The sequence below is a fragment of the Empidonax traillii genome, unplaced genomic scaffold, assembly GCF_003031625.1.
Source record: "Empidonax traillii isolate 1590-97213 ecotype Southwest subspecies unplaced genomic scaffold, ASM303162v1 scaffold495:size1017845, whole genome shotgun sequence".
Lineage (NCBI taxonomy): Eukaryota > Metazoa > Chordata > Aves > Passeriformes > Tyrannidae > Empidonax > Empidonax traillii.
In genome coordinates this window covers 456,345-469,346 of record NW_020955688.1, presented here as the reverse complement: position 1 = coordinate 469,346, position 13,002 = coordinate 456,345, and the positions used below count along the sequence as shown (strand labels likewise).

At 41.2% G+C, this 13,002-nt stretch overlaps 1 protein-coding gene across 1 annotated transcript in view; it reads left to right on the top strand.

Moving 5' to 3' along the window:
* Positions 1-13,002, top strand: part of RNF145 (ring finger protein 145) — a 53,649-nt gene that overhangs the window by 27,441 nt on the left and 13,206 nt on the right. The window contains exons 4-6 of the mRNA XM_027896366.1: positions 3,120-3,211; positions 7,969-8,204; positions 11,427-11,602. Of these exons, the coding sequence (XP_027752167.1) occupies positions 3,120-3,211; positions 7,969-8,204; positions 11,427-11,602 (504 nt within the window). The remainder of the gene's footprint in view (positions 1-3,119; positions 3,212-7,968; positions 8,205-11,426; positions 11,603-13,002) is intronic.

Sequence of the window (13,002 nt, the reverse complement as noted above, 5' to 3'; positions counted from 1 at the left end):
TGTTAATGCTAGAAAATGGAGTCCGTGTCATTGTCTTATTTCATGTTTTATAGTTTTGTTATGATTGTATTCCAAGTGTCGAACCTCGCAGAACTTAAAATGAGAAGATTGGGAGCAAGAGACTGAATTGCTTCTTAGGGATAAACTTAAAATACACAATTTTAAGGTTGTCCGTAGACATTAGAAACCTATGAGAGTGTGTTTGTTGACAGTGGAGATTAATCAGCTGAAGTAAATGTCAGCGATATGAGTCAATTAGGTCAGATATCCACTGCGCCTTATGTCAGTCAATTACAAAGCATATTTTTAGTAACAGAAGACCTTTCTGCACTTTCAGTAACAAAAAATGATCGTGTGAAGCACTGTATCTTGTTACCTTTTTAGAGGAAGGTTAGTCATGGCTGGCCATCAGTACCTGCTACCAGGACAGTAGTTGGATTAAAAGAGGCTGGGAATGCATTTATAGAATGAACAGCAGGCAGTCAGATGGAAGCTTTATTCTTAAATCCAAATTTTCTGAAGTAATAATGTAGTTTCAGTCATTTCATTAACTGGTAAATAATGATTTTAGCATTTATGTTTTCTTACATTGCTGCAGTAAAGTGAACAATCCTCAAATGTAAAAGCTGCAGATTAATACAGCTTTAATTGATCAAAATTGAGTGCAGGCACTTGTTTTTTTCATCATCTTGTATGGCACTGCAGCTGTTCGAGGCATCTCCTGATTGGTATCTGTGCCAAAAGATCCTTGTGCTTGTCCTGGTAATAAGAGAATCATTGCTTTGACTTTCCTCATTCAGACATCATCTACAAATACTGTTTAAAAAATTTAGGAGATCTTAAAACATTGCTTCTCCAATACTGTGGGCCTAAAACTCAGTTATAACTGAGAGTTACTTAGAGAATTCATCCGAGTGCAGACCTCAGTGCAGATGACTGAACCAGACAACAGCAAGAAATGTAGCTCGAAGAAATTTGGGTCATCTCCAGACACGTTCTGGTGTTGAAGAAGCGACTGTAAGTGTAGCTTTGTTTGTGTTTCTTAGCCAAGCTGTATAAGGTCATCTTGCTGAGCTTGGTATCCTGGATGATTTTGTGACCTGCTTCCTAACAGATATAGAAGAAACTTGATGTCTTCACTGCTTTCCTTCTAGCAGCTTAGAAATAGCCAGTGTTTTCACCCTAAATTTGAGGATGGAGCATGATATTGCTAATACAAAAAGCAATCTTCAGCATGTTGCAAGTGCTGTTACTTTTTTCTACCTTTGTAACTCTGATGGATTATTCTGTTTGTGTTGCTGATGCTTTTAGAAAAGTGCTTTCTGCTGGTTCATTTGACGTAAAGAAATGAAAAAAATCTTTGTCCCAGTGATTACATCCTTATTGGAATACAGTCCACCTTTTGGAAGGTGGAAAAAACCCCATTTGTGTTCAGTTATACCTTGATAACAAGGGGGAATTTTCTGTCTAGAATAGTTGTCTTAGGTGCCTTTCAGTCCTCATGTGTATTTAATTGTAGGTTGCAGTCTGAAGAACCCATTTCAACATACCTCACGTATACTATGACACTTGAAGAGCTGCCGTGAGTAGGCAGCGTTGTCAGCTATGAAGAACAGGCTTTGAAGTGTTTGTTTTAGTACTTTGAGATTTATGTCTTGAATTCCAGAGATTTTTTGCAAGTGAAAGTGCAAATACCTTAGCTTGGGGGGTAGCAAGCTAATACTAGGAGAGGGGTATATTTCCACATTTCTTGGTAGAAGTGAACACTTTCAGTACCACGGAGTTGCATCTATTTCTGCACTAAAATAAGAAGAGCAATGCTTGTACTGGCTGTGGTTTCTGGTCCTGTTTGCTGTGCTTTATCTGTATCTGTTCCCAGCAAGCGTGGCTTGCTTTACTTAATATAAATAAACATGTAAGAAAAGAATTGCCCCTCGAGCAAACAGACTGCCTTAGCTCCATGCAGGGTCAGATCAAGTGTGTCTGTCTGGCATTCCCGGGATGTGATGCAGGTAGACATGAATGGCTGGACAGGATGAGCCAGATACGAGCACAGGCTTAGTTGTGCTGCTGATGCCCGAGGTGGTGGTGCCTTAACACAGGTGGAATTGCAGTCATCCCGGAGTGGAGCAGGAAGGGTCGCAGGACAAGGAATTAAAATGGGTTGGAGAACTGGATGCGAAAGGTCAGGAGTACTGTCTGCTGTCCCATGGCAGGGGATTAAGGAGCCACTGCAGAATTCCTGCTGTGCTGTTCCAGGATCATCTGAAAGTGCAGAATGCTTGTTCTTAGTGTGAGGTTCATATCTGAGTTCTGTTGCTGTTACATGTGTTAACCTTGAAGTCAAAGCCGATGGATAATCACCAACAGCAGGAAAATGCCCGATTTCCTCAGGTTCTTACCTTTTGCTTTGGTTGCCAAGAGCTGACCCTCCCAGCCCACCCTCTTTGTGGGAAATTACAAATACCCTTTCAGATTCTCAGACTCTTACTAGGTCTGTCAATGGACATTCTATCAGTTTGAGAGTATCCAGCAGGTCCCCCAAGTTTCCCAGGCTAGAACTACACTTTTAAATCAGGTTGGATAAAAGGATAACGTAGCAACTCTGTTCCTGACTCTAGTCCATGACTGTCACTTTTCCTTCATACCTGTTTTTTACTTCAATGCAGAGAACTTTTTAGGACCAAAATATTATGAGCATTAAATTGGAAGACCTCTCTGTCAAGCCCTCAAATTTTTTCTTCCACACGTTGCTGGTAGAAAAAGCAATTATTGTTAGGAAGAAAAACACTTAATAAGGATACTTAAAAATGGAATGGTCCTTAAGAGGCTTTGTCAATAAGCAGTTTGAGGCCACGCTCTGAAGAACAGCTTGGATGTCCCAAAGGATTTTTACAGCTCTGCCAGTGAGTCTAATTACAGATAATTCTGCTCTCGCTTAAGTCATGCTTCAGTTAGATCCTTCCATCAGTGAGGCTACTATAACAGTAATGTTAATATTGCTTTTTGTAATTTAGTTAATTGGCTGTGACATACATTGAAGTTACATGTGTGGAATGAATAAATTGCTTCTCGTCCGATCAGTTTGATCATAATAGTTTTTGGGTTTATTTTTTTAGGGATTATGTAAGAAGCGAATTGGAATCAGGATATGAGGGACCAATGTACTTGGAGCCTCTCTCTATGAACCGCTTCATGACTGCTTTAGTAGGTAAGTGCCTTAAATATTTGAGGTGCAGGAGAGAGCTCTGCCTAATTCTTGTCACTGAAACCTGTGCATGTTTTACCTCTTGGTTTCAATTCTCTTTTATTACTTTTAGTAGTTGTGATTCTTATTAATATGCAAGAGGCATGGGAGGACAGCTGCATCCTGCCTGGCCTTTTCTGTGCAGCTCTGAAATATTTTGCAGGTCTGTTCTTCACGCTCTGCCGCTGTGTTATTGTCAGATTGAGATCGTTATTGTCAGATAAGTTTTAATGCAGGACAACTGGCTTGTCTGTAATAGTATTTATGTGAAAAGTACTGTTAGAAATTTCAACAGTAACATGCATTTGTGGTGATTTTGTCAATTCAAGTGTTGTACATGTATTAATATAAAAAGAGATGAACATTATTCTCTTACAAAACATGATGAAATATATTTGTGGGTGTGTGCAGGGGACTACAGGCTACTGGTCTTTTTACAGGGTCTCCAGGATATTTCTAATTAACGAGTTAAGGAATAAGAAGTCAAAAGTACATTTAAATTGAGTTTGATTAATGGCAGAGATGACTTCTCCACCTAAAAATCCCAAACAAATACTGAAGAATTGGACTTCCTAGACTGTTTTCCTAGCCTTTGAACTTTGACTGGAAGAGAATAAATTCAGCATTAAGGTTGTTACACCAAACCATATGTTCTCCTGAGAGGATACTGGAATACACACACCCCGTGTGTGTTTTAAAATTAAGCCTGAGACAAGCTTGGAAGAAAAATCTTCCTTAATTCCTTTCAGTAAGATCTGTGGTTTTCATCAGATTATTGACAGATTTAGTCAGCCATGTACTGTTGGCAAAACTCAGCTGCTTTCTGTTTACTTGCAGCTGCTACTGGCAGCTAGAAATGGGTTTACTACTCAACAATATGTTAGGTCTGCCAGAATATACACATCTCCTGTTTGCCTGCATCTTTACTTCCAAATGTGGCATTTGTCTTTGCTTTTAATATTTTTAGTAGAAATAACATTGGTAATTTTCAAGGAAATGTTATTTAGATACAGTTTCTTCTCTCTTGTGAATTTCTAGATATATTTTACTGTCTCCTCAAATGACACCAAAGTACAACTAAAGCTTTTACCATGGTTCTGTGAGAAAATGTTTGTAATTAGTCCTTTGAATCTCTCTCAGGTGCAATGCAGGGTCCCATGATAAAGCAGAATCCCTCAGAGAGCTTCACAAAGCTGCAGGCAGGCCTGGGCAGGAGGAGATTCAGAAGGCATTGTGTCATCGGTAACACTTAGACAGAAACTAAACCAAGAGTCAAAATAAGGGAGAAAAAGATAATACTGGTTTTATCCAGTATAGTTTTGGGTTGTAGTGGGTGTCAGACTAAAGTGTCCCCTTATGGTAATTGTGTTTCTGAAGTAGGTGCTTGACTGTACTAGCAGGTGCGTGTATGTTAACATATTTAATTTCCCCATTTCTTTTAAAGCCAACTTGAAAGTGCAGTTTTGGTCTTGATGGCAAGAGGTCATCTTTGGGGACAACCTGTGCAAGTGGGCTATGAGGCTTGGCAGTGTTTTGTATAAATATGAAATATTTTCTTAAATCAGTTCTCTACAAGGTGTGTATTCAGTGCAGTCTCAGGAACACACAGCACTGAGCGGTGTCACCGTCACAGCAAAAGGAATATCCGGGTGCTTTGCTCCATCTTTTCCTCACATGTTCTGCTGGAGCGTTGTGCTGCAGCACTGGTAACAAGGGCACTGAAGTTGGGTGGAATAGTGGTGCTACTGGTACAGCTTTGGTTCCTGAAAGTTCTGGTCAGAATTGAGGGGGTGATGTACAGTGTGCCACTTGGTTCACAAATTTAATCTTTATTAATGCTTCAATTCATTAGTACTTATGGAAGGGGCTCTCATAGTAATTTCTTCCCCTGCATCTTACTCAGCCTGATGACTGCTGAGAAGGGATAATAATGCATTCCTAAGTGCTGAATGGAAGAAATAAATGCCTTTGGAGATGGCCCCTTGTATGTGTGTACCACTTTGGAAGCACTTCAACTGTCAATGTTACAAAGCTGCTGTGGTTTTGGAAGTGATGCTGCCATAAAGACTTACTCTTTTTAGTGCACAGTAATAGGATTATATATTAACTGTAGGATGCCCTGTTTCTGAGTTACAGTCAGTGATGTAGCCAGGGAGTTTAACATCAGCTTTTGAAAATTGTGAATGAAATAAAGACATTTCTCTACTCCAAGTGACTTGTACAGTGGCTGTGCCACATCAGCTTTCTTGTTGTACATTTTCCATTAGCTTATGAGCTGGGAGGCTCTGGCTGCGTGTCAGCAATGTTTGATGTATTTGTGGAGGTTTTGGGAAGGGAAGAGGGTGGACAGGAAGTTCTCACAATGGATTTCTTCCTTATTGCCTCGTTCCCTAGCAGAAGAACATGGTGTCCTGCAGGGGGATTCCAGTTGTTGGGTTCATTAACTGTGTCTGGCAGTTTTCAGTCCACAGCATTTCAAGTCACCTGGATTTGATAGCTAGTGTTAAAATCTATGATTTGATATGAGGTACAAACTAATTTCTCTGGCTGATCCTGCTGTGTGATGTTGGTGACTGGTGCTGTGCAGCCCCAGCTGGAGATAAAGTATGATTTACTGCAGATAGAGATTGGCTGTCCTGAATGGAGGTGCTGCTGCCCCAGTTTAAAATGGGAAGTTCCATCACTCAAAGCTTTGTTGGAGACGTTCACTCCCTTCCTAAAGGGGCTGAGAATTGACAAGGTGCACACCTCAGGAAGGAGGTTGGGACCTCCAGAGAAAACACTCCGTTTACTTCCTTTGCTGGTGGATGCAGCTCTCTTCCCATGGCAAACAACTTACGATTGGTGTTTAAATTAAAAAGATGGGAGGGTCAGAGCTGAGCAGGGATGACCAGCATTCTTGGCACATGGCTGCTGGAGGAAAGCAGCTTTAACTGTTTACTAAGATGAGACTGGACTGAGTTCTAATTTGTGACTGGAGAGCTCCAGAGTCATCCCAAACAGCGCTGGATTGTTTAACATGATACTGTTGCAGTATTTTATTTCAGATGACGACACTCTGAGTAAATCCTGAAGAACATGTTGGATGCTGGTGTTTGTGTCCCTTTGTGTGTGAAGCTGGGTTGCCTTAGTTACCGCGAGTTGCAGAAATCCTCACAAGCTGCCTGCCAGGCTCCTGAATATTACAGCACAGCAGTGCGCTGGTGGTGTCTTAAATAGGGTTGTAGCAACGTGTGTGTGGGCACAGAACAACAAAGCAGAGAGAGAATGCTTCAGAGCTGGAGTCTGCTGAATGTTGAAAAAGATGAGTAGAGTAACTTTCTCTGAGGCTTATAAGACCCAGTATGCTGATAGTGTCTTGCTGAGAGCAACGGTGCTTGTTCTGAAAAGACATCTGCTAATTCAAAAATACATCTAGCAAATTGACAGTAGGAATTAAACTTGAAAGAGGGCAGTGTGAAGGAGGGAGAACTTTGTATGCTTAAGCAGTAGAGATTAGAGATGCCTTTCAGCTCAGCTGCAGTTATTTTGAAAGCAGAAGTCCTTCCCCAGGTAGGGAAGCTTGGCAGAATGAAAGCAAAACCCTGGTACTGCTGTTTCTCCTCTTGCAGCTTCCCTCCCCTGCCCCTCCAGAAGGGCTTACAAGGTCAGTGAGCTTATGTGAGCACATGGAGTTCACGCTGACCTAGAGATGTTACTCGCCTTGATTTGTTCCTCTGTTTTGCTAAGCCTGGCTCCTGGTTTCAGGAAGAGTTGTGAAATGCAAACATTAGTGGAGGTTGTTCCCAAACAGGGCATAAGCACTTAGATTTAGTACCACATATTGTGGCTTTTGGATATAAGCTGACATAGATGGTGAACAAGGGTCTGTTTTCAAATAATATGCAGTAATCTTTTTTCCTTACTGCAAAATGATGAGTGTGAATTGTTCTTACCCAGGCAATGTGCATTTTTGCCCCATGCCATTTCCTCTGGGATCAAGGATACAACTTCCAGTGACTCTAATAGGAGCAGCTATAATGGAGTGGTCTACCCTGGAAATATCACCCTCCAAATCTCTGGGTGCAGGGGGTAGATGTGCATGTGTCCCCACCAATTATTAAAGAGAATTTAATTGTTAATTATCTGTCACTCGCAAGCTTCAGTGATAATTTTGAGCAACTGCCTTGGGGCGTTATGAAGTTATTGAAGTCTCAGCTGCTGACCTGGCTGTTCTCCTGTTGCTGTTCTTGGCCAGTAATTCCTCTTGACAGTATAAATATTGTTCCAAAAGCCATTGCGGACCTTTGATTGCTTTTATTTGTGTGGATGGGGATGAAATAGTGTAGCTGGGCTTCAGGAACGCTGCTGTATATACAGATACTGATGGGATTTCAACTGAGGTGGGGATGGTAAAGAAAAAGAGAGATTACTTTTGGGTTGTCCTCTATATGACTTATTCCTGGGACTTCATATTAATCTGATTCTGCGTGTGTTTAGGGTTTACAGTTCGCTAATCTGTGAAGTGAAAGCATGCCCTGTGCACAGTTTGAAAAGGGTAACTTTAGTGACCCAGCAAAAGACACGGAAGAGCCTGGTTTCATAACAGAGATGTCCTAGTTACAACCGTCATAATATGCTGGTTGTTGATAACTGTGTTCTGGAAAGATAACGTATTAAAATACCCTTTTTCCTGAAGGGGATAATCAGCTTGATTCTGAAATGCTGTGTCGCGTTTCCAGGGCAGCTGGTGGTGTGTACGCTCTGCTCCTGCGTCATGAAAACCAAGCAGATCTGGCTGTTCTCTGCCCACATGCTCCCTCTCCTGGCACGGCTCTGCCTCGTCCCGCTGGAAACCATCGTCATCATCAACAAATTCGCCATGATTTTCACTGGTTTGGAAGTTCTCTACTTTCTGGCATCAAATCTTCTGGTGCCCTATAACCTGGCAAAATCTGCGTACAGAGAGCTTGTCCAGGTAAGATGGTGAATGTAACACTTCTGTTTTCCTTTTCCTGAACCTTTTTTTGCAGGAAGAAGTAAAAAAGTACTTTGGCTGTCTTCTGCGCACCTCTGTGTGCGTGTGTCTGTGCTAACTCACACTTCCTCAGCAATCCAAATGTGCTCCTATCCATGGCATCTTCTTTCTTTAATTTTATGATAGCTTTGTATTAGCCTGATTTATGCTGCTGGCCAGCTGAGCATGTCCACTTTGCTCGGACATTGATTATTCCTTTCCAAATCCAGGCTAAAAGATAAGACTGTGCCAGAAGGGAGTACATTTACAGCCTCATTAAATGAGCAAGGAAATCCCTGTGCATTCACTGTAGTAGCTCTTCATTTCAAGAAATGCCTTCTGTATGAAAAGTGTTTGTAATTACAGAAGTGTTAAATAGGGAGTAACACTGAAGGTAATCTTGACTCTTAATAATCACTGACTTAGTGATTTGTAACTTGCACAGTGATTTGAAAGGTCTGTGGTATTTTCTTTAGAACAGCAGCATTACTGACACCTTGAGCAAAAATTGGCAGAAACAGAGAAGACTGATCTGACGTGTCCATTTTGTTAATGCTTTGACATCTGATACATGCTCAGTTGAAAATTTACTTTCTCAGTGCTACAAAAACATCAAACACATCATGTTTTTTTATATAAAGTATATATGTTTATACATCCATCTATGTATTTAAACATAAAAAGATTGATGCTTGCTTGACTTTTGACTGACTCACTGTTTCAGCTCTTGCCACTGGCTGGATTTTTTTAAAACCAAAACACTGTTTTGTTTTTTTTCCTTATGCTCTTCAGTCCAGGAGTAGTCTGAAAACTAACTTGTTACGCTCTTTCAAAGCCTTCTTTAAAGCTCTTGTTTGCTGTCATATCTGTCATACGCAAACAAAAACTTGGCAGTGGTAGGTGCCTGGTGTGCCAAGGTCTCAGCCTGTCATGTTGATCATTGATGTCTGGTTATTTATTTTGTATGTAGTTGGTCTTTAGAGCAGGATTATCCTTCTGTGTTTGTACAGCACCTAGCATGGTCTGACCTCATCCATGGAATCACAGACTTGTTTAGGTTGGAAAAGAACTCTGAGATCATCAAGTCCAACCGCTAACCCAGCACTGCCAACACCACCACTAAAATATATTTCTAAGAGCCACATCTACACGTCTTTTAAATCCCTCCAGGGATGGTGACTTCACCACCGCTCTAGGCAACCTGTTCTAGTGCTTGACCACTCTTTCAGGAAAGAAATTTTTTCTAATATCCAATCAAAATCTTCCTGGCTTGTAGACTTGATGATAAAAACCAATTCAGGAGCTAACTGGCAAAGCTTCAATATCCTTTTTTCCAGGGAGAATAGGAAAATCTTGCTTACTCTTTACTTAGGGGGTTAACTTTTGGGGTAATAGTTGCATGTCTTTGTACAGTTCAAAGCCTTGCAACAGATTGGAACCAGCACTTTGATTTTCCACATGCATGAATGGATTTACAGTTTAAGTTTCTGAAGTCAGATTCGGATTGGATGTGGATCTGAAACTTGTATCTATTTTTTATTAGACACATTTAAAACACTTCAATATCTTACCAGTGTTTTGATTGCAAATACATTCCAGGTTGAGGGGGGAAATAATTGTTTCTTGCTGATTTGTTTTGGTTGGTTGATCTGTCAGAATTGTATTCTAAACACTGCTGTTACCCAGCTCTCCTCCTCATCTCTAGGACTGCTTATCTCCCCCTTGCTCCATCCCAGTGTTTCATATCTTTCCAAGCTGGGCTGTATTACAGTGTTGTAATCATGAGGAAGAAGTGTTCCTTGTGCTTAGCCTTTAGACACTGATTGTACTCTTTCTCCTGGCTTTTTGTGCAGAGGGCATGAAGATTTTTTTCCTTGGGAATACAGAAAAAGTGGTAGAAACTTTATAATATGTCACTGAGTTTACAGGAGTATTGAATGCTGCTTTTCTAAATGCATGGAGTAGAGTTGGAATGAATAATTGTGTGTGAGTTGATTTTGACTTGTATTGAAAATATGGGAAAGCAGGATTTTTGATTTTCAAGAGCTTACTGCTCTTTGCCTGTGTTCCTGAAACAGAGCAGAAAATACATTGGCTAATAGTGTGTTCATGGGTGCAACTCGACTACAAATCAAGCTTAGTGTGCATATTCCAGAGGAGGATATTGGCATTCTGTCTGGAATATTTTCCTAGTTGTATTTCCATTGCTACAACTCGGAGCAGTTGTTAATTTTCAGTGGGTCCGTCACCCTGGTGTTTGTGAGTTTGCTGCTATTTTAGGCTGGATTTGATTGCAGTTGTCAGTGTCAAAGCTTGGTGAACACTGGGGTGTTAAACACTGAGACAGCCCTAACAAGTGGACCAAGGCAGCTTTCTGTGTGTGTTAGACTGTGCCTAAGGGGATAATTTAAAAGCAGGCCCAGACCCTTGGCTGGCTGTTTGCAGCAGCAGATGCCAGAAATGCCTCATGGTTATGAATCTACATTATGAGCATAGCATGACCCTTTTCCAGTGTGGTGGAGCCCTCTGCCAGGAGCTGCACAGGATTGCTTGCGTTGGCCCCGGGCCAGGGGAGTCTCCCCCGGGCAGGTGCACTTCCTTCATAAGTCTGTGGGCAAAGCTGAGCACGGGAGCTTGGCACTGCACCACTGCCAGCAGCACTTGCTTGTCCATCAGCCCCTGTACCTACTGCAGCACGTCTCAGTAGTGTAATATCCCTCATGCTTGTCGTGGAAGACTAAGTAGGCAGCTTTTTTAGCGTTTGCTAGAGTTTCCTTGCTTTCCTGGCTTGTATGTCACTGTGGGTAGCAGGTGATGAGGAATCAGTAGTTATAAGTGCTTTCCTTTTGACCTTTTGTGATTAGTCCAGCTATATGAAGTTCCAGCTTCTTAGAAATGACTGCGTTGTAACTCAGTCTTTGCAATACAAAAGAAGTAATTTGAGCTTCAGAGTCTTCTGAAGTAAGTCTTAAGCATGAATTTCTAAACACTTGATGGATTAGGTACGTGTTCCTTTTTGTGATACTCAAACATAAAATGTCTGAGGTATTAAGTTTTTTGTTAAAAACAGGTCAGCAAAGTAGATTTACTTTGCTGTTGTGACTCTATTGTTGACTGTCCTTTTGTTATCAAATCCCAGGTGCTGTGACCCAATAACAAATTGCTTTTTTGTGTCTTGCCCAGGTGGTGGAAGTGTACGGGCTCCTGGCGTTGGGAATGTCTCTGTGGAACCAGCTGGTCGTCCCAGTGCTCTTCATGGTGTTTTGGCTTGTTTTATTTGCTCTTCAGATCTATTCCTATTTCAGTACACGGGACCAGCCTGCCTCGAGAGAGAGGCTCCTCTTCCTCTTCTTGACCAGGTAATTGATTCATCTGCAAATATTTAGTTTTCTGTTTTGACTGTCTTCTCAAATGAATGTTGGTGCTCTTTGAAAGATGAGGTTATGTATACTGGCTTTCTTGCACTTGTATGCCCATCAAATATTTGTCCTTATCGCAGGGACCATGTGTACAAAACCTGTTAAGCTTGTCCTACGAAGGCACGGATCCCATTCAGAACAGACAGCATTAGCAGAACTGGAGAACAGTTCCCAAAGAAAGCAAAATATTCCTTTGAGAAGGGAATAGCTGTAATTAGTGTTGGTCCAGAAGTTGTTTTCAGTATATAAATTGGTTTTAAGTCTGAGATGTTTCAGCTGAAGTTCAGTCCAAGTGATATGTTATTCATGCTCATGTTGCTTTCTGAGCCTTGTATGTCTTGTTTTATCATTTTGGTGTGGGACACATTCTTGAGCTAAGCAACCAAAGCACCCAACTCTCAAAGTTAAAACAAACAGGGTTTACTGTTTCAAACTGTTCTGTGTCTGACATTCTCCTTGTTCATCTCAAAATCTTTTCCATGGGTTTGTAACTGCTGTGATTTTTGGGAAGACATGAAGAGTTCAGCTCTTTGGGACAGTTTATAAACTTGTGCTTGACACATAAACATAATAAAGCTCCCCAGGCTTCTCTTTGAGCTCTTAAGCTCCTCTGGGACCCTCACATAGTAGATCAAGTTTAAGAAGAGTCCTAAAATTACTCTAACAAAAAAACATTGGACATCAGGCAGAAAATCCAGGATTCTTGATTTCTGATAATTTATTTTGAAGCAAAACTTGTAGTCCCTCAAATATTCTACAGAAATAATTGCTTTAAGTACTGTGTTTCTCACTACCTTGACCTGCAGAAGCATTTAAAAACTTTTTCAGCCTCCCTTGACTTGGTAAACAGGCAGAATTGGGAGGCTTACCAGAAGCACTGTACACTGCATATGTAAACATACCAACGTTTTCTGCTGTGAATTGTTTTCAAAGGAGATTTCCGGTTTAAGAAGTCACTAAAAGAGACAAAGTAAATGCCTCTTGGATGAGCTTTGTTTATTTTTGAAGCATAGGCTTCCTCAAACCCTTTTGTCAGAGCACTGGACTGCTTCACTCATCTGTTGGTTAATTAGCAGGCCACGGCCTCGGCACTTTCTCTCCTCACAAGACTGCTGTCCTGAGGAACAAATGAAGATTTTTTTTTCCTTCTTTTTTTTTTTTAATGAATGAGTGTCAGTGTGTTACCTTGGATTATATGTGTGAGAATTTCCAGATGTGTAACCCCTGGCTGACAGCTGGGTCTTTACCTGGCACTGGCAGTGCTGTGTTTCAGAAGTTGAAGCACATTCAAATATCGCAGTGCTAGGACCAGCAGAAGAGCAGCCCAAAGGTGAGGGAGC